Below are 27,338 nucleotides of genomic sequence, written 5' to 3'. Positions count from 1 at the left end.
TTTTATTTATGGTTTTACTTATTTTTACACGTAGTTGATGTAACTATGCAATATTGACAATGCTACAAAAATGTGAGAAAACTATATGTGAATATTGATCTCATTGTTGATAAAATATTGATTAACTGAAGCAGAAGACCAATGTGAAATGTTTGTTAAGTATTAGGTATGAAATTTATCGATGTTGCCAAGTCAAAGTTGTACATCCATGGTGGGATAGTCATCATAAACTTTGTTTAATGTTTAATGAGAGAGAGAGACATATCCAAGTATATAGTAAATAAAATCTGTCTAATTATCTTCCCAAGATTCTTCTATGCTTGACTTATTTTATGGGAGTCTTATTACAGTCACATTAACATTCCTTCCTGATGTACATCTTCTCAAGGAACTAAAAAAAAAAACTTTATTAGATTGCAAACAAAAATTGTACAGTCCTGCCCACAACCACTACCATACTCAAATTCACAATCTCACACTGTGACATATATCCTTTTAGTACTCAAAATCTCATGTTGATAATTAGACCATGACAGATGTTGGACTTTGGAAGGTAGTTGCACAGCATCAGAAATACCTAGATCTAATTAACACTTGTTCTGTGCCCAAGTCCAGCACAGCCCAGCTCAGCACAGCCTTGTGTTGCTCATCCCTGGTATTAAGTGCCTGGGACCCATCTGTGCAGCAGATGGAAGGAAGCTATGAGTAATGCATAGAGTAGATAATCCAGCAGCAGATACTGGAATGTGTATGTAAGTATGTATGCCCATGTAACATATATGAATGTGTATATACACACTGTATACAGACATTATGGAATAAAAAGAGAATGAATGTTCACACAAATTTAAATAATTACTATATATATGCATATATGTATATAGTGTGTGTGTGCATATATATATATATCTCATTTACTATAATAGATTCCCTCCTTTCTTTCAGTTGAAATCTTATTGATAAAATAGAGGATATAGGATGTAAGAATAAAGGGAGAAAATATTCCAGAGGTTTGAGTTACAGGTGTTCATTCTCAGAGGACTCAGCTATAGCCAGGGGCATCATCTCTCTTTGGTCAATGCAGCTAGAAGAGGATAGCCAGTGTCAGGCATGCTTCCTTTTGCCCAAAATTGAACTAAATCTTCATCAACAGAATAAATGAAACCCACAGGGGACAAATCAAAATGAAAAAAAGAATAGAACTATAAGTCATTATAACACCAAGAGCAAGTAAGGATTATATATATATATGTCTATCTCTTCGGCAAGAGGAATATGTATGTGTATGTATATATGTATACACACACATATTTATGTATACACATATATCACATAATTATATTTATGTTTAAGTATATTTACATATATATTATATAAATATATAATCATATATATAATTATGTAATCATATAAAATATATAAGCATATTTTATATATTATAAATATACTTATGTGACCCTTATATACAGATAAGGTCATTATAAGTACATAAATGTGTACAGGTATATTAAGTATATCTAGCAGGCCCATTATTGACACTCAAAGCTAAAGGAGGAATTTCACCCCAGTTCTGGAATGGAGTCTTTAGCTCTCTCCCTACGTTATAGTCTAGACTTCCCCTCTCATTGTCTGATTTAACTTTGAAACCAGTCTGGATCTGAACCTGGTCAACGTGTTTATTTGCCAGCAAGTATAAGCTATTGTTAGTTCTATCACTCTTGCAAAAAAAGAAATCCAGTGTCTCATTTCCAGGAACTTTGACCATCTATCTCGGCTGCACAGCCTCCTAAAGACTCCGTGGGATGTGAGCACAGAGGATACTAGACAAATGCATGACTTATTAGCTACAACTTTGGCCCCATGCCTAGCTGGCTTCCTGCTGTGGTGACAGGGCTGATCTGGGTGCAGCACTTCCTGCTAAACGGTCCACTCTGCCAACCTCCCACCCCACCCTTGTTACTCATAGTCTTCCAAGGGGCCACTCCATGTGGGATGCAGCTGAGGCCAACTTCACAACTTAAGGGAGCGGAAACTAGAAGGGGGAAAAGAGAAAGTGGGAAGAAGACAGAAGACACTGGTGGGCCCCCCAGGAAGTGAACTTTTGCCCTAGTCTGTTTCCACATAAGGCTGATCGCATAGTACGAAGATTCTACTGTGAATCCCAGCTCCGTTGTCCTGACCCCAGCCATCTTTGTCCTTGGATGTGGAAGTAAAGGAGACTTAAATACTTCCTAGAGGATCCAGAGTGTTTTAGTAGCAGTCAGAGTTTGCAAGGCACATGCCCTACATATAGATCCCTTCACTTTGGTCACGTTAAGGCCAAACCCAAGGCAGGTGAGTCAGCAGGGAGACAGCAGCTCTGACATAGCAGAAACCAAATAGGCAGAAGAAAAACAGCAAAATGCTAAATCCCATCTCTGGGCCTCTGTCTGGAGAAAAGCACACCCTTTCTTCCAGAGGCCTGAGTCCTAAGGTAAGAGAGGTATTCCGATTTTGTCAGGGTGCCAACCCCTTCCATCAACAACTGTGAGCCCCTCAGCAGGTCTTTCTGAAATCACCCTTTACTCACGCTCGGCATCTTGTAGCCCCTGCTTAGAAGGAAATCCTTAAAGGCAACTGTTCCGTGAAGGTCTGCAAGTAACTCCTCCTAAAAGACGGTTCACATTTTAAAACACCAGTCAGCAGTCAGAAGCTTGATTTCATACTTGTCCTCATTAAAAGCATTTGTCTCTTTATAAAGTACCTCATTTTAAACCACTTCCTTCTCATTTGGGAATATGTGTGTAGATAACATTCATGAGTTGATGAATACAAAGGCTTTCAAAAGATGTCCAACTTTCTCTCCTCTCCCTATCCTTTTTCTTACCCTTGTATTAAGGATAAGCAACACATTTTAGCAATTAGACAATTATTGACCTAAGGTGTCTGGAATCTAACTTATTTAGGATTACCCATTGTGATACTGTGATTTATAATAAGAAATATATATTTGCCCTTCTTCCAGTTCCTGGCACAGAGCTTCTGAAACCCTTGGAATTTCCTAAGGATAAGAGCCACAAAGTTGAAAGGAGAGTCGCTTGTTATTAATAACAAACCCCTTTCACCACAGCGGAGTTTACGTTAATGAAGTGATTTTTGGAAAGCCCCTAGATAGCTCTAGGATGGGGGCTGATTGTCAGAAGCTGCGGGATTAGAGGGTTGGCGCTTTCAGCTCCAGCCCCCAGCCTCCAGGGAGGAGAGAGGAGCTGGAGGCGGAGCTAATCACCAATGGCTAATGATCTAATCAATCATGCCTACATGATAAGGCCTCCATAAAAAACCAGAATGATGGGGTTCAGAGAGCTTCCAGATTGGTGAATATGTGCAGATTCTGCGGGGGTGATGCCTGGAGAGGGCATGGAAGCTCCGAGCCCCTTCCCACACACCTTGCCCTATGCATCTCTTCCCTCTGGCTGTTCCTGAGTGTATCCTTTTATAATAAACTGGTGATCTGGTAAGTAAGCTGTTTTCCTGAGTTCTGTGAGCTGTTCTAGCAGATGATTCAACCCAAGGAGCAGGTTGTGGAACCTGCGATTTATAGCCAGTCAGTCAGAAGCACAGGTGACAACCTGGACTTGTGATTGACATCTGAAGTGGAGGGCAGTCTTGTGGGACTGAGCCTGTGGGATCTGATGCCATCTCCAGGTAGACAGTGTCAGAAATGACTTAAATTGTAGGACACCCAGCTGGTGTCAGGAGAATCGGAGAATTGCTTGGTGGGAGTCAAAAACCCTGACGCATTTGGTGACCAGAATCGAGAGCAATAGATGAAGAAACAGGAGTGTTTTTCCTACTCAACAATATATCTGCAATTTTTAGATCTTAACTCCAAAGGACATGATAATCAAAAAAGACTTGATCCAGTCCCAATATCTTCGGGGTATTCATGCATTCATTTGGTTTTTCCTTTCATTTATTTGAATTTAAAAATTGGATGTATAAATTTATATCATTGTAATTCAATTCCTTAAGACCATTCCACCTTCCAAACAAACTCAATCAAGGACAATCAAAACTCATGTGTTCCCAACAAGACAGCCATGTCATCATAGTGACTCTCCCTTATCAGCACACCATCATGCCTGTGTCTTGTGAACTGGGGTGCCATAGCCAAGTGGTACCACCTAAAGTACACAGGGTAAACCCATCTCCAGTCATTACAAAAGTGTGATTTATAAAAATCATTACAGAACAATTTCATTGTTTTGAATCTTTCCTGTGTCTCAACTGCCTGATAAACAATCTCTTACCATAATAGTTATATCAACCATATTTCCAAATTTAAATATACTTCTTTTTCATGAGCTGACTGTAGCCATTTTGGCAAACATCTTTACTAGCTTTTGCCACCAAAATGAAATATTTTTGTAAAATTCTTTAAGTCTTTAAGAAATAGTCTTTAAGAATATATTTCTAAAAAAGAACTTCCAGATACCTTAAAACAAAAGTTTTGTAACTACTTTTGTTGTTAAATGTCTAATTCATTGAGAATGTTTTATTTTTTAAAATGCAACTGGAATGGTTCTATGATATGTATTAAATTCACATAAATTTAGATAGGCAGCTCCAAAAACCATACACCAAGAAATTCTGCTGAATAATATTTACATTATTTTGAGGCTTATAGATAAACATCTTGTGCTCACAAATTTGTCATGTCTCACATCCGAAAATAAGAATTTCATCCCCAGTACTAAAAAAGATAAAAACGACCATCCTTCCTGTCTCAGCTTTCCAATCTAAAGGAGGCAATTGATGAGTGATTTCTGAATGAAAGAGTAACCAAATTTGTATAGCATTTTACTTTTTCGAAATGTTTTCATATCGTTATCTGGGAGAAGTTTTGGATCTCTTGAATCCAAAAGTTGAAAAAGAGAAGAGGTTCACAAATATTCTCATCAGAGTCCTGTGTAAGTGTCGCCTCAACATTTCCAAATTTCCAGGACTACAAGGAGTACCTTCTCTCCACTAGATACTTGTATACGAGAGATGGGTAGGCAGAGTTTATTGGCAGTAAAATTAGAGCACATCCTTGTTGTGCATGCTTGTTGCTCTGTGATACTGAACAGTGCTTAACCTTTGCCCCTTTCCTCTCAGACAGATCCTACAACTCAGCTGAGTTGCATAAAGGAAATTTCCTGATCGTGATATTGATTTCTTTAACATTCATCGATTGCTGATAAAAAGTAAGCTTCACATTTAATGACTCAAAGAGAACTCATGACATTATATCCATTCTGTACTGAGGTGGTCCTACCAGGTCCTACGAAAGGTTACACCACCCTTTGAACAGCCAATTTACCCAGAGAATCAAGAATGGTAGGAGTACAGTGAATGGTTACCCCATCTTTAGAGACATTGTGTCTACCATGAAGCCAGGATATTTCAGGTCTTGCTTATTACACGTTCCCCACATAAAGACTTGGCTTGCTCATTGCTGAGTTCAATATGCAAGCTGTAAGACTTTCGAGAGCCTCTGTATTACTCCAGAGACTCTGGCTTCAATATGAGGTGGCAGCGCACTGTGACAATCCTTAGCTCAGATGATCAAATCTCAGCATATACACATACCTGTTCCTGCAGCTCCTTTTTAAAATTCTCATCTTGAGCTTCATGTGAGACCTTGGGGTCAACCAAAGGTTCATCTGCTCTTTGCTTTTTCCACAACTTGGTGTTCAGATACCATGCTCCATACCTCATCTTCACCCTTTTTGGTTTATAAGAATTCTATAGAAAGTAACATAATTCACAAGTTTACTAGTTTTCTTGGTTTGTCATTTCAATAAGTCTAAGATTTAGCTTACAAAAGCAGTATCATTTATTTTTAATTTATGGTTAATCTTTGCCAAAATATGTTATGAAGTTTCGGCACGCTTTGATTTACAAAGGTAACATGAAGAGTTCATGATTGAGAAAATAATGTGGTGGTTAAGCATGGCCTTTGGATTTAAACAAACTGAGGTTCAAATCCAGCCTCCCGCACTTAGTAGCCATGAGTCCACGTGCAAGTTACTTAAACTCTTCATGTGTAAAACGGAGATAATTACATCCATCCCATAGGGTTGTTGGGAAAGATTAAAGGGGAGAATTATGTAAAGCAGCTAGAATTCATGTAAAAATCACATATTTCACCAAAGAGTAATGAACTTAAACAATACTCTGTCAACCAAAACAGTAAGTTATCAGCTTTACTATGAGCCCAGCACTGTACTCAGCCTCGTAGAGTCTAAACTATTTTTGATCAAAATGCCGTCCAACACCAATCACTTGCCTCTTTAATTGGAAGAGAGAAAGAGGGGGACGGACAGATGCCATTCCTTTCTTTCTTTCATTCCTCAGTAGTACATCTGTTGGTTCATAGCCCGATACTGTGGATGCAATACCTACACATTGTCTCGTCACAAAAGGGGGTCTAATGCTTGAACGGGGCAAAGAAACATGACACGCAGATTCTGCCTCTCTCTCTTCTCACTCACATTTAAACTATGAGGTGGAATGTGTGGAGCATTCTAGAGTCAAGCCAGATACAAATGTGTGAAGCAGAGAAGATGGGACAGAGCAGAGGGGAAGAATATCCCTTCTCAGGGCAAGAATCAGCATTGTGATCCCTCCAGACCCAGCATATTGTCCTCCTTGCTATTTCTAGAACATACCATCATGCTTCTGCCTCAGGGCCTTTGCACTCACTGTTTCCTCTACCTTAATGCTCTTCCTCAAGATCCCACATGACTCACTCCCTTACCTACTTCATGTCATCTTTTCAGTAGTATCTTTCCTGACCACCCCATCTGAAAAATGTAACCTCACAACACTCCTTGTCTTCTTTCCCTGCCTCATTCTTCTTCTTCTTCTTCTTTTTTTTTTTTTGGTGAGGAAGATTGGCCCTGAGCTAACATCTGTGCCAATCTTCCTCTGTTTGTATGTGGGTCACTGCCACAGCATGGCTTGACAAATGGTGTAGGTCTGCACCCAGGATCCAGGCCCAGGAACCTTGGGCCGCCGAAGTGGAGTGCGCCAAACATAAACCACTATGCCACCCAGCAAGCCCCACCCCATTATTCTTAATGGCGCTTATCACCATTTGATATGCTGTATATTTTTCTGATTGTCTGGTGTCTCTCCTCTCACCCTCTAAAACGTAAGCTTCTGAGACTGTTCCCTGTTATATCCCCCAGGCATCTAGAACAATACTTAGGACATAATAGGTGCTCAATAAATATTTGTTGAATTAAAGTCAAGTTCCTTAAATTTGACATTATTGACATTTTGAGCTGGATAATTCTATTGGAGGGGTATGCTGTTCTATGCACTGTAGAATGTTTAGCAGCTTTCCTGGTTTCTATGCTCTAGATGTCAGTAGCACCCCCTGAATTATGACAACCAAAAACATCATCTCCAGACATTGCTGAATATCCCTTGGCAGGGGTTGGGGGGAAAGGGGACAAAATCTCCCTCAGTTAAGAACCACCAGATTAAAGGAAGGAGGGAAGGAAAGAGAAGGAAAAAGCAAGGAAGGGAGAGGATGGAGTCTAGACTACTGCTCTACTGAAGAACTTGAGTTCTGGAATATGTTATGTTGTTGGGTAACTGGTGGTCTTTCAAGACTCAGCACAGACCTAGTTTCTTCTGTGAAGCCTTAACCATACCCAGCCTCACCCCATGTTTGATGGAATTGATTACTTCCTCCTATGTCCTACACGAACCATGACACCATTTCATTACAGTTAATCATTTTCCTGTTGATCTTGCTAGACTGTAAGCTCCTTAAGTGCAGGAAACAATCCTTCATTTGCTCCCAGAACTTTTTGGCACATTGTAGTAGATGCTCAGAAATGTTTGCTGTGGGCCGGCCCCGTGGCTTAGCGGTTAAGTGCGTGCACTCCACTACTGGCGGCCCGGGTTCGGATCCCGAGCGCGCACCGACGCACCGCTTCTCCGGCCATGCTGAGGCCACATCCCACATACAGCAACTGGAAGGATGTGCAACTATGACATACAACTATCTCCTGGGGCTTTGGGGAAAAAAAAATAAAGGAGGAGGATTGGCAATAGATGTTAGCTCAGAGCAGGTCTTGCTCATCAAAAAAAAAAAAAAAAGAAATGTTTGTTGAATGAATTTATAAACAAATGGATGAATGAATATACAAGGCAAAGAGATATGCTACAATAGAGGCACAGACTGCTGTGAGAGATTAGATGTAAGAATAAATTAGTGTCAACCAAAAGATCTGGAGAAAACACTGGGAAAAACTGGCATATGATCTGTGTCTAAAGGAAGATATAAGCATGTAGACGTGGGAAGAGGGGCACTTCAGGCAGAGAGAATATTGTGAGCAAAAGTAAGGTAGTGGGAAGGCTCAGAGTGTTAAAGAAACCGAAGAGCAGAGTATAGCAGGCTTGAAGTGTATGGGGGGAAAAAATAAAGATGGGGACTCCCCCTTCTAGAACAGGGACCGGATTTACCCTCCCATCTGCAACAACCAAAAAAATACATGAAAGAATGGTTTATAAGACATAGGACATCAAATAACAAACGACAGTGATCCCTGAGAGACGAGAAACAAACGAGATCAGCCCCACAATTGCCCAGCTCTCTGCCGAGAAAGAGTTCCCAGGCCACAGCACAGGGAGGAGCCCAGTGGACTCTCTGAGTTAAAGAGACAGAACTGAGAGTCCAGGAAGCAAGGCAGCGACAGTTTGCAGCACAGAGTAACAGAAAGGAGAGAGCTGCTCAGGGAACTCCAGAGGTCTGCACAGAGTCTCCTTCTGTGCATGTGTGGGAGGAAACTACCCAGTTCTGGGAAAGGACCAACCAAAGGGATTGGAGGGAACGGTGCCCAGCACGCACACAGGGCCTAGGACAGCGCCCATCCCTCCTGGGAAACCTAAAGACTCACAGGACCCTGGATAGAACACACAGAAAGGTCTTGCCTCAATAGTAGAGAATTAGCCCTAGACTGAACGTTACTTTGGTCCTTCCCAACAGATCTTAAAAGCAAGACCCAAAAGGATCAAACTTTTCTAAGTAACTTTAACTACATCCCAGAACAAAACTCAAGTTTATAGGAATACTAAAATACCTAGCCTCCAATAAGGTAAAATTCACAATGTCTGGTATCTACTCAAAAATCACCAGGCATGCAGAAAGGCAAGAAAACATGATCCGCAAGGAAGAGATAAATCAATTAATGGAAACTCACACAGAACTGACAATGACGTTAGAATTAGCAGACAAGAACATTACAACAGTTATTATAACTGTATTCCATATGTTCAAAGGATTAAGTAGAGACATGAAATATATTTAAAAAAAAAACCCAGGTCAAACTTTTTGAGATGAAAGCTATAAAGTATGAAATGAAAAATACACTGGATGGGGGGGCCGGCCGGGTAGCATAGTGGTTAAGTTCACGCACTCCGCTTTGGGGGCCCAGGGTTCACGGGTTCGGATCCTGGGTGCAGATCTACCCACCACTTATCAAGCCATGCTGTGGCAGCGTCCCACATGTAAAGTGGAGAAGATGGGCACAGATGTTAGCCCAGGGCCAATCTTCCTCAGCAAAAAGAGGAGGATTGGCAACAGACGTTAGCTCAGGTCTAATCTTCCTCACCAAAAAAAAAAATACACTGGATGGGATTAAGAGCAGATTAGACATTGCAGAAAAAAAAGATTAGAGAATTTAAAGACATAGCAATAGAAACACAGAGAGAAAAAGAGAGTCAAAACACTGAGCACAGCTGTAGTGAGCTGAGAGAACTTCACGCAGCCTAATTACATGTAATTACAGTCCTGGCAGGGAGTTGAGAGACAGAAAAAAATATTTGAAAAAATAATGGTCAAAATTTTTCCAAATTTGATGAAAACTATAAACCCATGGATCAAAGTGGCTCAGCAAACCCCAAGCACAAAAACATGAAGAAATATACACCAAAGTGTGTAATAATCACACTATTCAAAACCAGTAACAAAGGGAAAATCTTAAAAGCAGCCAAGAGAAAAAACATGTCCAGAAAAACTAGGATAAGGATGACTTATCTTGGATGATATGGATAGTATGATAAGGATAAGATTTCTTATCAGAAACAACACAACCCAGAAGACGACAGTGGAACAACATCTTTAAAGTACTGAAAACAAACAAACAAAAGACTGTGAACCTAGAATTCTATACCCACAAAAACGTCTTTAAAAATGAAGGCAGAATAAGGATATTTTCAGACATACAGAAGCTGAAAGAATTCATCCCCAGCAGATCTACACCAGAAGAAGTGTTAGAGGAAGTCCTTCAGGCAGAAGGAAAGTGACACCATGTGGAAATATATTTGAACTTTTGCACAGTGACCCTCCATCTGCCAGTCAAAAGTTCAATTTTAGCAATAACCTCCATGGTTTAAAAAGCAGTGCTTGTGTAATTATTTGTAAGTACAGGGAATTGGGCAATTTGATTCAGCCCAGATTCAGGTCAAGCAGTGGTTTGGGCTTCAGCTGTGATGGACATAATTTGCCTGTGCAGCATGATTTTGCATTTTACCCTTTAGAAAGATGAGAAGAAAATGGAAAATTTAAAATGCTGATATTAGTGATGGAATCCATCCAAAGTTTTATAAACTTTATGCAAAAGAGTCAAGGATAGAAAGCATCATGTAAGTAAAAATGGGTCAGTCGATTGTGTTAAATTATAAAGGACAAAGTTAATACGTCCAAAATATTGGAAATAGAGTATCAAAGATTATGTGTAAAAGACAGAGGGTAATTAGAGATAATATATTGTTTTTCACTTTCAGAGAAAGGAACTCTCTCTATCCCCCAACTCTCACTTGGTCGCTTAAGTCTGTTGTTGGACTGACAAGATTTGACTTTTGTGTCTATATAACTGCAGTAACACATTGTGTAGAAAAGTACTCAGAGGCCCACAGGACTTCCCTTTGGAACATAGCATGTTTTTTTTCTTCTCTGTTTCATTGTTCTTCTGTCTTCACAGGAAATTGGTACCGGGAAACTGAGCAATTTGTTAATGATCAGGCAAGCGTGTGGTCAAGAATGATGGTTTGTGGTCAAAAAGACTCCCATAAAAATTCAAGAATTCTTTGAACACAAAATAAACAGCATTCACAATCATTAACCACAGCAATTTACTCTTGTAATAATAAACATTTATGTATATTTCCCCTGTTAGGATATCAACATATAAAATGCATAAAGAGATGTGTTTCAACATATAAAACACATAAAGAGAATTTCAACATACATATAAAACGCACAGAGAATAACGACTTTTCAGATATTAACAATAATGCTGAATGACACACCTTATTTGTAAAACCGACTTTGTTATATGTATTAAATATTCATGCATTTTACAAATATTTATTAAATATGAAAAAAATTCAAGAGTGCTACTGAAAAAAAGCCAGTGCCCCCAGAAGTACCAGAATTCAAGAACATTTAAGATTTTAATACAACTAAATTTTCCTTGATTTTCAGTCTTCTCCCTTTTTGCAATTACCTGTGGTTTCTGGAGTTTCTGCTCATAGTCTAGGTCCTGGAAATAGTCTGGCTCCTGCAGTTTATTTAGCCACACACTCTTCTTTAGCTCCCAGGGAACCTGGTTGAGAGTCTTCGTGTGGGGCACATCCGAGCTTGGTTTGCTCTGATAGTCAATGTCAAACTGTTTCAGGATGAACTCTTCATCAATGTTCGAACTTCCCTGGAAGAAGGTCACATAGCACGAGTCAAGGACAAATGGTGAAATGCTCCTTGCTTTCTTCTTCTAAGGGAGGTATCTGACCATGGCTGGAGAAGAGGTAGTTTGGAGGAGAGGTAGAAAGTGCTCAGTCAGCATTCATTGGAGACAAGAATATTTGGGGTCTGGAGGGCTTTGTCAGTGCATTAAGAGACAACTTAGGGGGGCTGGCCTGGTGGCATAGTGATTGAGTTCGCATGCTCTGCTTCGGTGGCCCGGGGTTCACCTATGCTCTTGCTTGGCAAGCCATGCTGTGGTGGTGTCCCATACAAAGTAGAGGAAGATGGACATGGATGTTAGCCCAGGGCCAGTCTTCCTCAGCAAAAAGAGGAGGATTGGCATCGGATGTTAGCTCAGGGCTGATCTTCCTCACACACACACAAAAAAGACAACTTAGGACCAGCAAGAAGCAGTAAATTCCTGAGGGAAATAATGGGGGTGAGGAAAATTCAGTCTGTTTGACCAGGATAAGAAATTTTCACATATTGAGGTATATGGGGTAGCTATTCTGGTTTAACTGATTCGGCCTGAACTAAAGCAGCCTGACTTATGGCCTGTCAAAATTATGTTGTACATCTGCTTTAACCACTAAAGTAAAGAATGCATTGAACATTATCTGAAAGTAAAGGAATGCACTCTTTGAAGATAAGGATGCATACTTTCTTTCCTACCCCACCAGTATTGGTAATGCCAGTATCAGTACTCCTGAAGATAAGTTTCCTTTCCCAGACAGCAGGTTCATGTTGACCTGCTAATCTGCAACTGAATATCTCTTTGGAACTTTGATGAATATGTATCCTGGCATGTTTGATGTATGTTCTTTGTTCTAAAAACGTGTAAGATTGTACTGAAAACCATGCTTCTCTGGAACGCTTTCTTCCTTTGTGGAGACTGCCTTCCCGGGCTAGTCCTCAGCTTGGCTCAGGTAAGTCTCCCCTTATCTCGCTTATCTTTAGAATGGTTATTGGTTATTTGCATCGACAACCAAAAGCAAACTTCTCCAACACTTTATAGCAGTGACATCCTCAGAGGTATTTTCCAGACATGTCTAGAAATGTCAATGTTTGTTCTGCCCGCAGCCCCTTACAAAGGAAGTTGCCCCATTCAGGGCTCCTGCTAGAGAGGGTGGGTTTAGTCAGCCGTGTTTTGTGGAGAACAGCAGAACAACTCCCTCCACTCCCTTCCCTCAGCCACAGCTGGTGGGAGTAGAGACGGGCACATTAAGAGCAGCTAATCTGAGGGCTGTCCCGGTGGCCTGGCGGTTGAGTTTGGTGGCCTCTGCTTTGGCAACCTGGGTTCAGTTCCCAGGCACAGACCTACAACACTTGTTGACCATGCTGTGGCAGAAACCCACATACAAAGTAGAGGAAGATTGGCCACAGATGTTAGCTCAAAGCAAGTCTTCCTGAGCCAAAAAAAAAGAGCAGCTAATCCAGAGGCTGAACATTGACCTATGATGTGGCTAAAAGATAACTTAGACCTGAAGGGGAGCAGAATATGCCACCCCCAAAATGTGCCTCTGGCATAAGAATTATTTTGAGCTGATTATTTTAAGAAACAGACTACACAGAAAAAGCTCTGAAAACAGAGTAGAAGTAACACTTTTGTAAGAAAAATCTCCATTTGTAAGGGTGTCCTCCTCTCCATACCAGAAAGAGAAGGAAGACTCTAAGTCATAAGAAACCCTTATCAACGGAGAAGGCACTGACTTAAATCCACGTAACAGATGGTACTCTTGTTTACCTACTTTTCCCGGTCACCTCCTGATAACTGGCTCCCACACCCTTCTCTCTTTTATCTTGGCTGAAGATGGTATTTAAGGCCGAATTCTAAGTCACCTGAGAGTTACTCATTTTTCCCTGGGCATCTCCCATACATACATGTTAAACTTCTGTTTGTTTTTCTCTTGTTAATCTGTCTTTTGTTTTAGGGACCCCAGAGAGAACTTAGAAGAGCAGAAGGACAACTATTTTTTCCTCCCCTACAGACTCAACACAGTCCCACTTTGGAAAATATGAACTGGGGAACACAGGCAAAATGAGGCCATTAGCAACTGAAGCTGATGCTGGAGTGAAATTTGTAGAGAGGAGTCATGAAATAGAGTCGGGGCATAACGGGAAGAGTAAAGTCAAAACTAGGCTGAAATAATAATGAAGCAGAAACAGAGCAAGCAGAACCAATGAGGTGAAAAAGAAACAGCATGGAAGAAAGTATAAGCAGAGGAAATCCCACAATGTAGTGTGATAGGGACTGAGGTAAGATAATGAGGTAAAGATGGGACCTTAGTCATAAGGGATTGAAAATAAGGCTGGTCACCAGGGCAGCTAAACTGTTACCCTAGGGTTCCTTAAATTTCCTGCTTAGACAGAGTAGTCTCCAGCAGTAGGAATGGGAGAAGCGGAGGGCTGGGAGTCAGCTAATCCAATCCAGCCAGATTATGGACAAGCAGTGGTAGAGTGGGCATCATCTGTCTTGGCCAGCATCCCTGCTCCAATCACCCTACGAGGAGCCTCCCTCCCCGACTCTCAGTCAATCTGTTGCAGCTGGGCTGGACACACCCACCTCGTGGCTTTAGAATTAGACATGTGACCCCGCCTAGCCAATGAGCATCTTCCATCTCCCTACTCATCCGGGATGATTCGGGCATAGGCACTTTACCCAGGTTAGTTCAGCAAGAGTAAGGCCTGGACTTTTCCCTATTGGAAAAGGGTTGCTCTTTTCCCACTTAGGTTGCTACCTGGTAAGATGTAAGCCTGGAAATTTTAGTGGGTACTTTTGGCATCTCTTGGGGAAAGATGCTGGAAAATGGAGTGGGATAGAGGAGAGCAGCCAAGAGCTAGGGAGAACACCTAAAAACATTTTAGCACTTAGATTCAGCTGTACCTGTAGCTCCTAATACCTCTGGATAGTTCCCTTTTCTCCCTTAACTCAGTCTGAATTATATTTCAGTCACTTGCCAATGAAATAGTCCTAAATAATACATTGACTAAAACTGACTAATACACTCAAAAAATGGGGGAGGGAGATTGTAAATCCCTGAAGGTATTAAATACAGGAAAAGCCTCAGGAATCTAGACATGGTCAGGAATACATAACTCGGGAACAGGAATGGTAACTAAATAGGTTCTTGGAAGGAGGGCAAGGAAGACCTTGATAACTGAGTCAAAACTCTATACATCAGAAATACTTTTTTTGAAGGTTGTCATCAAGCATAGCTGCCCAAATACTTATAGATAAATATAACTGAGAAAAAAGAGCTAAAGAAGGAATGAAGGACCAAAGAAAAGAAGATCCTTACATTGAAATGGAAAATAAAAATATGAAACAACAGTGCGGGGGAAATGGGGAGAGGTTGGTCAAAGGGTATAAGCTTCCAGTTATAAGATGAATAAATTCTGGGGATGTAATGCACAGCATGGTGACTATAGTTAATAATCCTGTATTGTATACTTGAAAGTTGCTAAGAGACTAGGTCTTAAATGGTCTCACCACACACACAAAAAGGTAATTATGTGAGGTGATGGATGTGTTAACTAACCCTATTGTGGTAATCATTTTGCAATATATACATGTATCAAATCATCACGTTGGACACCTTACACTCACACAATGTTATATGTCAATTATATCTCAATAAAGCTGGGGAACAAAAGAGAGCCACTAAAAAAATATGAAACAACAGCAATGATGTGAGATATAAAAAATAAACATTCAAATTGGCTGCAAGCTTGCAAACTTTCCAGAAATTTCATTTATAAGAAATACTTCTAAGTGGTGGGAGAGTCATGAAGATTCCCTTACGACTTTGATTATTTGACTTAGATTATATCCAAACACTGCTTTTTAATGAAAGCAACTTTGAGCTTGACTTTAAAAAGTAGGTTGTAAGGGCCGGCCCTGTGGTGTAGTGGTTAAGCGCGCGCGCTCCACTGCTGGCGGCCCGGGTTCGGATCCTGGGCGCACACCAATGTACCTCTTGTCAGCCCATGCTGTGGCGGCATCCCATATAAAAAGAAAAGTGGAGGAAGATGGGCACGGATGTTAGCTCAGGGCCAGTCTTCCTCAGGAAAAAAAGAGGAGGATTGGCATGGATGTTAGCTCAGGGCTGATCTTCCTCACAAAAAAAAGAAGTAGGTTGTAAGCATTACTACTTACTTACAATAGTTGTAGCCCAGTTGCAGAAGTCACTAACTCCTTTGCGTATGTTTTCATGAAGAAAAGGACTATCTTCACGGAGCAAATCTGCTTCACTTGGTTTCTTTTCTTCATAAAGCCATTGGCTTGGATGTGACACAGGAGTTTTCTTGGGACTAAAGATAAGAAGATCATCAAAGAATTACAACATGAGATACCATGAATCCAAGTGGATTTCAAACAGTATCTTGGGGAAAGGAGATCATAAAGCAAATATTTCTAGCAGTCCCTTGCAAGTTCATACAAATTATACGTTAATTTTTCAAAGATCACATTCTCATTATCAATATCATAAAGTCTAGTGTATCATGATTAGTTACAATAATTAAAACATATAGCATTTTACCATCATAAGTTGATTTTTTAAAATATGAGCACCATTTAATAAGACATGTGCCAGACAAAAGCCCAAATTACTGTGCTTGGAATCGGCTGAAGCCTTAGACAATCTTGACGAGTAGGAGACATCCCTGACTTCTGTCTCCCTCATCCCTAAAATCCAGCCCATTAATAAGTCTGGTAGATTTTAACTCTGTCTCCATCTCTGGACTGTTGCAAAAGGCTCCTCCCTGGTGTCTCTGCATCTTCTCTTGGGGTCTCCAACCGCCAATGCCTAATCCATTCTCTACACTGCAGCCAAAACAGTCCTTTCAAAATGTAAACCTGATCATTTCAAACACAGCCACCCCTCATCCTCGATTAAGCCTCTTCAATAGTTTCTTTTTAAAAATTGAGAGATAATTCATACACCATGATATTTACCATTTGAAAGTGTATAATTCAGTGGCTTTCATATCTTTACAAAGTTGTGCTACCATCACCACTATCTAACTCTGGAATATCTTCATCACTGCAAAATGAAACCTCATAACCATTAACAGTCACTCCTCATTCCCTCCATTCTCCCTGCTCCTGAAAACCACTAATCGTCTTTCTGTCTCAATGGATTTGCCTACACTGGATATTTTATCTGAATGAAACCATATGGTCTTTTGTGTCTGGCTTCTTTCACTTAGCATAACGTTTTTAAGGTTCACATGTATTGTAGCATGTATCAGTAGCTTATTCTTTTTTATGGCTAATATTCCATTGTATTGATAGACCGCATTTTGTTCATCCATCATCAGTTGATGGACATTTTGATTGTTGCCACTTTTTGGCTCCCATGAATAATGCTGCTATGGACATTCAGGTACAAGTTTTTGTGTTCAATAGCGTCTTGTTATTCCTCCTATAAAGCCCTAACTCTTAACTCAGTTTCCAAGGCTCTTCATGGCCTGGTCCTTGGCTATCTCTCCAGATTGTTCTGGAACTACCACCCTCCCTCACTCTCTCAGCTCCAGCTATAGTAGTTTCTCTCCGTACCATAAATTCCTCATGCTCCCTCCGGTCACAGGGCCCTTGTTCATGTTGTTCCATCTGACTGCATCCCCCTTCATGTCTCAACAAACACATCTCTTCCTCAGGGAGGCATTCCCATAGGCTGCCCTCAGAACCCACATTTTATTCATAGAACCCTTTACTTTTTATTCATAGCACCCACACATTAATTCACCCATCCATTCATTCAACAAATATTTATTAAGCACCAACTATGTGCCAGGCACTGTTCTAGGCATCAGAATTCAGTTGTAAATAAAGTTAACACCCTGTACTCACAGAGCTTACAATTGAGTAAGGAGAGATAGATAGAAAAGAGGTAAACAAACATATGCTGGGTGATTATAAGTGACATACAGAAAAATAAAACAGGGGAGGAGGGATGGAGAGTGATGACAGGCTTTTTATTTATACAGAGAAGATATTTCTACTAAAGTGATATTTGAGCAGAGACTCAAAGGAAGAAAGGGATCAAACTACGCAGATATCAAACTATGCAGATACTAGGCAGACAAGAACAGCCTGTGCAAAGGCCCCGACGTAGGAGTGCACAGAGCATGTTCAAGGAACACCAGCGAGGCCAGTGTGACTGGAGAGGAGTGAATAAAGGATAGAGCAGTAGAGGATGAGGGCTGAGAGGTAATGGGGACCTGATCATATGGGACCTTAGAGGCAATTGTAAGGACTTTGGATTTTACTCTGAATAAGTATCAATTGGAGAATTTTGAGCACAGGAAGGAATGACACTATCTGACTTAAGTTTTAAAAAGAATCATTTTAGCTACTATTTAACAAATATACTTGGGGGAGGAGGGGAACATGGGCGGAGGCCATGAGACCAGTTAGTAAGCTATTGCCATTATCCAGACAAGAGATGATAGTCCTGGAACAGACTGATAGTAGTAGAGAAGGTGAGATTCTGGATATATTTCAAAGATGAAGCCATTAGGATTTACGGGCAGAGTGCAACTATTGTTCCAGAAGCAACTAGAAGAATGGAGTTGCTATTTACTGATCTGGGGAAGACAGAAGAGGGAGTAGGTTTGGGGAAGAAACCTAGAGTTCAGTTTTGGACTTGTCAAGTCTAAGATGCAAATTACACATCCAAGGGCAAATGTTGAACATCCATAGACAGATGGGCTGGATGAGATCACCTGAATGTGAGTAAACTTACAGAAAAGAAGATGTCAGAGACTGAAGCACTTCCAGGTTAAAAGGAAGGTGAGGAAGGACCAGCAGAAGAAGACGAGAGAGAGGGCCACGAAGCGGGAGGAGAACCAAGAAAGAGGGATGTTCCAGAGGCGAAGTGAAAAAGGGTTTCAAGAAAGAGGACATCATCAATTGTATCAACTGCTACTGATGTGTCGAGTTATTGGTGATCATTGAGAACTGATTAGGTAACACAGAGTTCAACAGTGACCTTGAAATGCTGGAGATAAGAGCTTGATTGCTGTGAGTTCAAGAAAGAATAGAAGAAGTGAGTATGGACACCTCTTTCAAGGAGTTTTGCTCTAAAGGAAAGGAGAGACTGTGTAGTCAAGGAAAGTTGTTTTAAAGATGGGAGATATTACCTCATGCTGTGGTAGGCTGATAAGGGCCCCCAAAGAGATTAGGTGCTAATTCTTGGAACCTGTAAATGTTACTTTATTTAGCAAAAGAGTCTTTACAAGTGTGATTAGGTTAAGGAGCTTGAGATGGAGAGATCATCCTGGATTATCTGGGTGGGCCCTAAATGCTATTACAAGTGTCCTTATGAGAAAGAAAGGAAGGGCCGGCCCTGTGGCTTAGCGGTTAAGTGCTCGCGCTCCGCTACCGGCGGCCCGGGTTCGGATCCTGGGCGCGCACCAACGCACCGCTTCTCCGGCCATGCTGAGGCCGCATCCCACATACAGCAACTAGAAGGATGTGCAACTATGACATACAACTATCTACTGGGGCTTTGGGGAAAAAAAAAAAAAGGAGGAGGATTAGCAATAGATGTTAGCTCAGAGCTGGTCTTCCTCAGCAAAAAGAGGAGGATTAGCACGGATGTTAGCTCAGGGCTGATCTTCCTCACAAAAAATAAATAAATAAATATTTAAAAAAAAAGAAAGAAAGAGAGGAATATTTGACACAAACATAGAGAAGGCACTATGAAGACAGGGTAGAGAGAGACTTAGAGATGCTGGCCTTGAAGACTAGAGTGATGTGGCCACAAGCCAATGAATGTCAGCAGCCACTGGAAGAGGCAAGCAATGGATTCTTCCCTGGAGCCTCTGGAGGGAACATGGCTCTGCCAACATTTTTATTTCAGCACAGTAATACTGATTTCAGACTTCTGGCCACCAGAACTGTGAGATAATAAATGTCCGTTGTTTTAAGCCACCAAGTTTATGCTACTTTGTACACTAGCCAGAGGAAACTAAGACATATGCTGACAGAAAAATTTACCTTTGTGTTATTATACATTTATTTTGTGATACAATAATTTATTAAGATATTAATTTTGTTCCTTCTCTCCATACTTTTACCTACCCCTTTTAAGCAGATAACCCATCCATTTTTAATTTCTTGCCCTGGAGATTTTTGCAGGGTTGACTAAGGAAACTGCCTAAAGTGGAAGGCAGATCCTATATTGTTTCTATGAAAATTAAGCTTAGTGCTTTGGAAAGGTTCAATGAAGACGGCATTACTGGTGTGTTTTTGCAGAAAACATGACTGGGACTTCCAAGCAGCAGACCCATGCTCAAAAAAAGCCTTTATATTAAAAGACTAGCAAGTGAATGCACAGTTATGTTTCAGGGTAAAATAAAATGTTTCAAGTACTTAAGTATCATCTTTTGCAATTCCCTGTATTAACCTTTTTTGTTTTTTTTTTTGGGTTATCCAACCACCTACTGGTCCCAATCATGTTGAATAAAAGGGCTTCTGCCATAAATAATTCAAAGAGCCATTATGGACGAATTAGTGAGGTTTTCCACAGTCTTCCTCTTCTCCCACAGCTCTCCTAGAATCATGTAGACTCAGCCGTGTTTGTTCCATTGCTGGATAATTCACATCCATTTATGAAATGCACACTATTCAGAGCAGGCCCCAAGGCTCCTTTCTCTCCTCCTCGGGAACTTGGTTACTTTTGTTCTCTAAATTATTCTAAAGACGAGGAGCTTTGAGAAGGTAACCTCTAAAATGTTTCACGGGATGACAGAAATGAGCGAGGGGTTAAGAACAATACTTACGGTCCCATGTAGACTTGGGTGGAGCATTTTGTTAAAAGTTTTGTGGGTCCCTTCGCTCTTTTCCTGATGCCCTGACAACAAGCCCACGTGTCCTCCAGCTTCCTGTCAGGATCCAGCACTTCCAGCGCCTTTAATAAGAGCTACAAACAGAAAACAGGCTTGGAGAGAAGAAAACTGCTGAAAAGGGGGCCCTTGATTCTAAAACAGAACAGACCAACTTGCCCTTTGCTTTTCCTTCCAGTAGGTCAACGCCGTTCATCAGGTTCTGTGCAAGTCCTGTGCTGGGTTCTCTGGGTAAGCTCTCATCACCTAGACATCATGTACGCAGCCTTTGTACTGAAGTTCCATCTCTGCTAGATGGAATAGTGCCTCTGTGTCTACCTCGGGCCCAAAAGGCCCCACTGAGCAAAGCACCTCTAGAGGATTTCTGTGGTTTTTGACTGCCCAGCATCCATTCTTCCCCCTGTGAATAACAGTATCTAGATTTTTCTTTGGAAAACCACCTCTCCCTCCACTCTCAGTCTTCATGGTCTGGATTGGCCTGACCCCACCTTCTCTCCACAGGCAGGCCTGGCCAGTCAGGACCATAGTGACTGGTGTAGGAATAGGTACGTGACCCAAGCTGGACCCATGGGAATTAGGTTATGGAATTTTGCTGGGACCACGCAAAAAGAGGGGTTCTTTTTCTGGGTAGAATTTAAATCTAGAGCTGCTGGTGGTCATTGTAGCACCATAGAAAGAGATCTTGCCTCAGAAACAAGCCAACACACCTATTTGGGGAGGTCAGACATGGAAATAAGGCCACAATCCCATGTCCCATCTGAGGGTGTGTGGAAACAATCTGTTTGTCATGGACTCAGAAGCTTTGGCCTGCAGAAGGCCGTGAAGGAAAGCCCCAAGTGGAAAATAATTGGTTAGAAATTCCAGTTGTCCTTTCTATGGACTTCTCTGCCACTGATCGTTTATTTATTCATTCATTCACTATGCACAAATATTATCTGAGTGTCTACCATATGCCAGGTATTTGTGGTACACAGTGAAAGATGCAGAAAAAGTCCCTGCCCTTGACTAGTGCTGCCTTGTAGAGCTTTTACTCTAGTGAGGAGCCCAAAGGGTGACAAGTGCTATGTTAAAAAATAGATCATAGTAGGGATAGAGAATGAGGGTGGAAGGGAAGTGTTATTTTATGTAGATCTTTCCAATTAAGAGACATTTGAGCAAAGATCTAAAGGAAGTGAAGGAGTGAGCCAGGCATTCATCTGGGGGTGAGTGTCCCAGACAGAGGAGCAGAGATATGACTTGGACACGCTTGTAATGTTCACAGGCAGAGTGGCTGGAGCAGAGTGAGAGCAGAGGAGTAAACGGTGAGGCTGGAGAGGGAGCAGAGCAGGGTGGGGTGGAGAGCAGAACACACAGGGCTTTTCAGACCACCGCAAAGACTTGACTCTGAGTGAGAAGGGGCTATTGGAGGGCTTTGCAGAGGAGTTTACCTTTCTGAACAATCGTCATGCTCATTGTGTGGGGACTAGACTGCAGGGGTAGGGGATTGGGTAGCAGGCACTGCTAGTTCCCTGCCCGATATCCATCCTGCCCTTTTTCCTTAAATCTAGCATAATTTTGTCCTGGATTCTGCTCATTGCAATGCCCAACCAAGAAACTCAAGTTTCTAGACTCCCTAGCAGCTAGGAATGGTCAGATGAATAAGATGTTTACTGGGAAAAATATTATTTGCCTGATTTAAAAGATAGAGTCAGCTGACATGCACCCTTTAACCTTTGCCCCTTCCCCCTTCTTGTTTGAAAGACAGACTGGATGCCTGGAGGTATGGAAGCCATTTGGAGATACAAGAACAAGAGACATATGCAAAGGATTATGGAGCTGAAAGTCAAAAGCAACCTGGGACACTGGTGACATAAAGGAGCTGCTGCCCAACCCTGGCCTTGACAATTTGGTGAATTTTCCCCATGACCTTTCCGGTTCCACCAGTCAGTTAGTATGTAACTGTGGACACCTCTTAAGACCAGGCTAAAGTGACAGGAGCAAGACTGAACAATTCCCCCTATTTTTTCTCCCCTAAAAAGTCAGAAGCAGGGGCCGGCCCCATGGCCTCGTGGTTAAGTTCAGCACGCTCTACTTCAGTGGTCCGGGTTTACAGGTTCAGATCCCGGGCGCAGACCTACACCACTCGTCAGCCATGCTGTGGTGGCGACCCACATACAAAAGAGAGGAAGATGGGCACAGATGTTAGCTCAGGGTGAATCTTCCTCGAGCAAAAAAAAAAAAAAAAAAGAGGAAGATTGGCAACAGACATTAGCTCAGGGTGAGTCTTACTCAGCAAAAAAAAAGTCACGAGCAAAGACGACTTGTAGAACTTCAAGGGAAAAGAAGTTAAATGTTTCCGGTTTGCTGGACCTTTATAAGTTGTATGGCCTCATAGGAAGCAAAGGGAGCAGCGTGTATGTTGCTGCCGATTGTGTGTCCTGGGGGCAGAGAAAGGAAGGCTGCTCCAACCCCTTTGAGAACTCTCACCCTGAGGAGACACTCATCGTCCTCTCCTCCCTATAATTATGTCATCCCCTCAGGGAAACTCCCAGGCATCTAAGGAGAGTTATTTTCAAGGCCCCAGTGAAGACCCAGCCAGCCCTGGTGGTCTAGTGGTTAAGATTCGGTCTCTCACCACTGTCTTCTGGTCAGGGAACCACACCCACCACCCGTCCGTCGGTTGTTGTACTGTGGCTGCTGTGTGTTGCTGTGATGCCACCGGTATTTCAAATATCATCAGGGTCACCCATAATGGACAGGTTTCAGCGGAGCTTCTGGACTAGACAGATTAGGAAGAAGGACCTAGCTACTCACTTCTGAAAAAATTGGTCACGGAATCTCTGTCAATAGCAGTGGAGCATTGTCTGATATAGCACTGGAAGGTGAGAGGATGGTGCAAACAGACAAGGCAGGGTTCCACTCTGCTGTACACAGGGTCCCTAGGAGTCAGAATCAACTGCATGGCACTAACAAAAAGAGTGAAGCCCCTTCCACAACCCTATGACAGGACATCACCTCTACAGGCATATCTTCTCCCAGATTCGGGTAGAGAGCCAAGGGGTGTGGGGTCAGCCGGGCTTCAACATCTGCTAGGAATGCCTTCTGTGCCTGCTGGGCTGCCAAGAGCTTGGCCAACAGCGCTGCTTCCTTGGGCAGCTTGTTCTGCTTCTTCTCTGGGGCAGGTCGGGGAGCTCTGTGATAAATCTGGGGGAGAAGGCCCTCCTGAGGGCCCTGAGTGATCAGACCTTGGCAAGGCGGGCAGCCTTTCCTGAAGTCATCCAGTCCCTTTCTCACAAATATCCACCGCCGGCTGTTCAGGGCGGTGGGGAACATCAGCATGCTCTTGTGCTTCGTGAAACACTTGGAAGGCAGAGTCTCTTTGTACCTGGAAGACAACATGCCCAGTCATATGGACCACAAGGATTGGGGTGGGAGAAGGAGGTTGTGAGAAGGCTGGCCTCGACCTTTTATGAGCACGAGAGGTGGGAGAAGAGGGGTTCACGTGGAGAAGGTTGAGTTGCTTATACCCCTAGTTCACGGCACATCATCACTGGTCCGAGCGCGGCCCCTCTCCTGGTTTCTTTATTCTATGTTAACCCCATATCCCACTCTCACTGCTCTCCCTGCATAGGCAAAACCACTCTAAAGGATTTGAAATGTATCCTTTTGTTTGTGCACATCCTGAAATACCTGTATTGTCCTCTCGTGTGCATGTATTCTTAATTTACATAAATGTATTCTATTTCTTACTTGTTTACCAAGCACGATATTACAAAGGCCTATCCATGTCACTATGTGTAAATCTAATAATCCATTATTACTAAATGCTGCCAGCACAGTTCATCTATCCATTCGCTTTGTGAAGGACGCTTGCAAGTTGTGGCCCCTCCTGGGACTCTTTCTTATCATTTAAAGGGACATAGTGCAGTGGGAAGAAACTGGATCCCAGCGACTATTGACCCCTAACTAGCTGAATGACCTTGGCACTTCATTTAACCTCTGTGGGCCTCGGTTTCCTCCCTAAACTCGGGGGGTCAAAGGTTGTCAACTGGCAGTCCATGGGCTACACTGGGCCTACAAACCTTTCATTTGGTCCCCTTTGTGTTTTAATAAGAATCATAATAGCTAACATATATCGAGAACTTTCTGTATAACAGGCACTGTTCTAAGAGCTTCACGTGTATTAACTCATCTAAATCTCATAATCCTATAAGGTAGGTACTAGGTACTGGCATTACTCCCATTTACAGATAAGGAAATTGAGGCAGAAAGAAGTTAAAAAAACAAAACAACCACTTGTCAAAGTTCCCACAGCTAATAAGTGGTAGAGCTGGGATTTTAATCCATGTAGTGTGACTCTGGAGAAACATATTTAACCACTACACTAGGGCTTCTGACATTAAAAAGTTCACATAAATAATCTGGAACAAAAATCAGGAGCTCTGGGAACACTGGGTCCACCTTTCCACAGAGCTGCAACTAGTATAATGGCTGCTCTCTTCAGACAAGTCCTGTGCTTTCTTATTCACAGCCTCCACCTTTCCCTACTGCCTTATACCCAGGCTGCTTCACTCAGTTTCTTTACCCACCGGGTCCCTGTTCGCATTGAGTAGTTAGGGCATGAAGATGAGATGGGAGAGAGAAATGGACATATAGGAAGAATGAGACCAGTTCCTGGATAATCTAATACATCCCGCCATAGCCAAAGTCAGGACTTGGACCTGAGCAGCTTAATGGCAGGCCTCTCCTTAGCCTAACACATCACACTGCCTTAGTCTGATATTTCTATATCACTGCTGTCTTTCTCTGAAGCCTCTTCCACCCCCAGGCTCCTGTCATCTATCATGGCTCATTACACCAAATCCACTCCTTGCTGCACTCACCCTTACAGGCACAAAGCATTTTTAAGAGATTCCAGCTTGATCCCTATTCTTTTCTTGTGAGTCCTAGAAACTTCTTGTTTGCTGTGTGTGCATGTGTGTGTTTCAAGGGTTTAATCCAGCTCTGCTGTGAAGATCTAGATGAAAGGACACAAAAAATGAGTTTCCAAAAAGTTGCTCTTTGTGATTAATAAATCCCTCTTAAATAGCTAAGTGTTGAGGGTGTTGAAATTACATATAACCTTGAGATTTGATGACCCATTCAGCATGACCTACTAGCAAGTAACTCTCCATAGTATTAAATATCTTTACAAAGTTTATTTTCTACACATTTACAACTAATGCAAACATCCAAGCACTTCATAAAATCGAATCTGATAACCAATATTTTTGCTTAAGCACAGTCATACGACTCAAAATGGGGACTGTGCGGCAGGTAGCTCAAGCCTCATGGAATGTTAGAGCTGGCAGATACCCTGAAAGAGTCCACCTTCCTCACTTTTCAATGAGGAAACTGAGTTCTGAGAGGTGAACAAGGTAACCAGGCTAGAGGGAGGGCTTCCTACTGCCCCACATGGTCTCTTCAGAGCTCTTACACTTACCTCTCTGCATTTTCTTAATTTCACAAAAAATTTTTGCTTGACCTAGAAAATAAAACTGAAAACATTTTTTTTCTAAACATTTACTGTTTTCACAGTCACTAGTACATGATACATGAATATTTCCCTCTTTAAAAATTGCAAAAGAGTATTGGACATCTATCCAAAAGAAATGAAAACTTACATTCACACAAAAACCTGTACACAAATATTCACAGCAGCTTTATACGTAACAGCCAAAAACTAGAAAGAACCTGAATGTCTTTCAACAGATGAATGGATAGACAAATTGTGGTACATCCATACATGGAATACCACTAAGCTATAAAAAAATGAACAAACTATTGATACACACAACATCTTGGATGGATCTCAATTGTTTCATGCTGAGTGAAAAACAGCCAATCTCAAAAGGTTGTATACTGTATTATTCTCTTTATCTAACATTCTCGAAAGAACAAAATTATGGAAGTAGAGAACAAATTAGTAGTTGCCAAGCAGAGGTGAGGAAAGGAGTGACAATTTAGGGATAGCAAAAAGCGGTTACTTTGCAGTGATGAAACACTTATGTATCTTGATGTATACATGTGACAAAATTTTACAGAACTACATACTGTGAAAATTAATAAAGGGAAACCTCATTTAAAATGGAGTTGGGAAGCCCTGTAGGGAGAGCTGTCATGCACACACCATTGGCTGCAGCTTACTTTACAATTTGGGGAAGGAATGCACCTAGGCACTTTACTACTCCAACAGGGTGAAGGAAGATTTTCTCCTGGCCCAGCAATAGCCCAGCCAATGAGAAGCTATACCACCCTGAACTCTTACTTTGCCCCAATGAACTTTCATTTAGAACAGCCCCTCCCAACTACCCCCTGTTCTCTATAAAATCAAGTGCCCCACCTTTGTTCTCTAGATTTGCCTATGGTCTGCCATAGCTTGCATTTCTGAAATTGCAAGTCCTCTGGCTACTCCCAAATAAACTCACTTTGCTAGTAAGCTAACTGGCTATTTTATTTTAAAGTTGACAACACACACACCCATACACACACACCCTCAAATGCAAGTAAGAACTGGTGAAATCCAAGTAACGTCTATAGTCTAATTAATATATTATGCCAATGTTGATTTCCTGCTTTGGTAATATGTTATAGTTACGTAAGATATAGCATTAGAAGTAGCTAGGGGAAGAGTACCTGGGACCTCTGCACTATTTTTGTAACTTCTTGGGAATCTATAATTATT

General features: G+C 41.7%; 1 protein-coding gene across 1 annotated transcript; it reads right to left on the bottom strand.

Annotated features, from left to right (window-relative positions):
* Positions 1 to 24,108, bottom strand: FAM47E (family with sequence similarity 47 member E). The gene is made up of 7 exons (XM_058547291.1): positions 23,630 to 24,108; positions 20,573 to 20,712; positions 15,943 to 16,093; positions 11,547 to 11,747; positions 5,611 to 5,766; positions 2,570 to 2,647; positions 1 to 391 (listed from the first exon to the last, which is right to left on the bottom strand). Exons 1-7 carry the CDS (start codon positions 24,011 to 24,013, stop codon positions 356 to 358), a joined length of 1,146 nt encoding a protein of 381 aa, XP_058403274.1. The 5' UTR covers positions 24,014 to 24,108; the 3' UTR covers positions 1 to 355.
* Between the last annotated feature and the right edge of the window lie 3,230 nt (positions 24,109 to 27,338).

The sequence above is a fragment of the Diceros bicornis genome, chromosome 8, assembly GCF_020826845.1.
Source record: "Diceros bicornis minor isolate mBicDic1 chromosome 8, mDicBic1.mat.cur, whole genome shotgun sequence".
NCBI lineage: Eukaryota > Metazoa > Chordata > Mammalia > Perissodactyla > Rhinocerotidae > Diceros > Diceros bicornis.
Note: the sequence above shows the minus strand (reverse complement) of the source record. Positions and strands in the feature narration are given on the sequence as shown.

Bases quoted from the DNA above. Each gene is read 5' to 3' on its own strand.
- FAM47E (XM_058547291.1), bottom strand. From the start codon at position 24,013: ATGTTGTCTTCCAGGTACAAAGAGACTCTGCCTTCCAAGTGTTTCACG. The intron at 11,748-15,942 runs GTAAGTAAGTAG...ACCTTCTTCCAG, and splicing joins GCAACTGGGCTACAACTATT to GGAAGTTCGAACATTGATGA. The intron at 5,767-11,546 runs GTAATTGCAAAA...TACTTTCTATAG, and splicing joins AGAAACTCCAGAAACCACAG to AATTCTTATAAACCAAAAAG.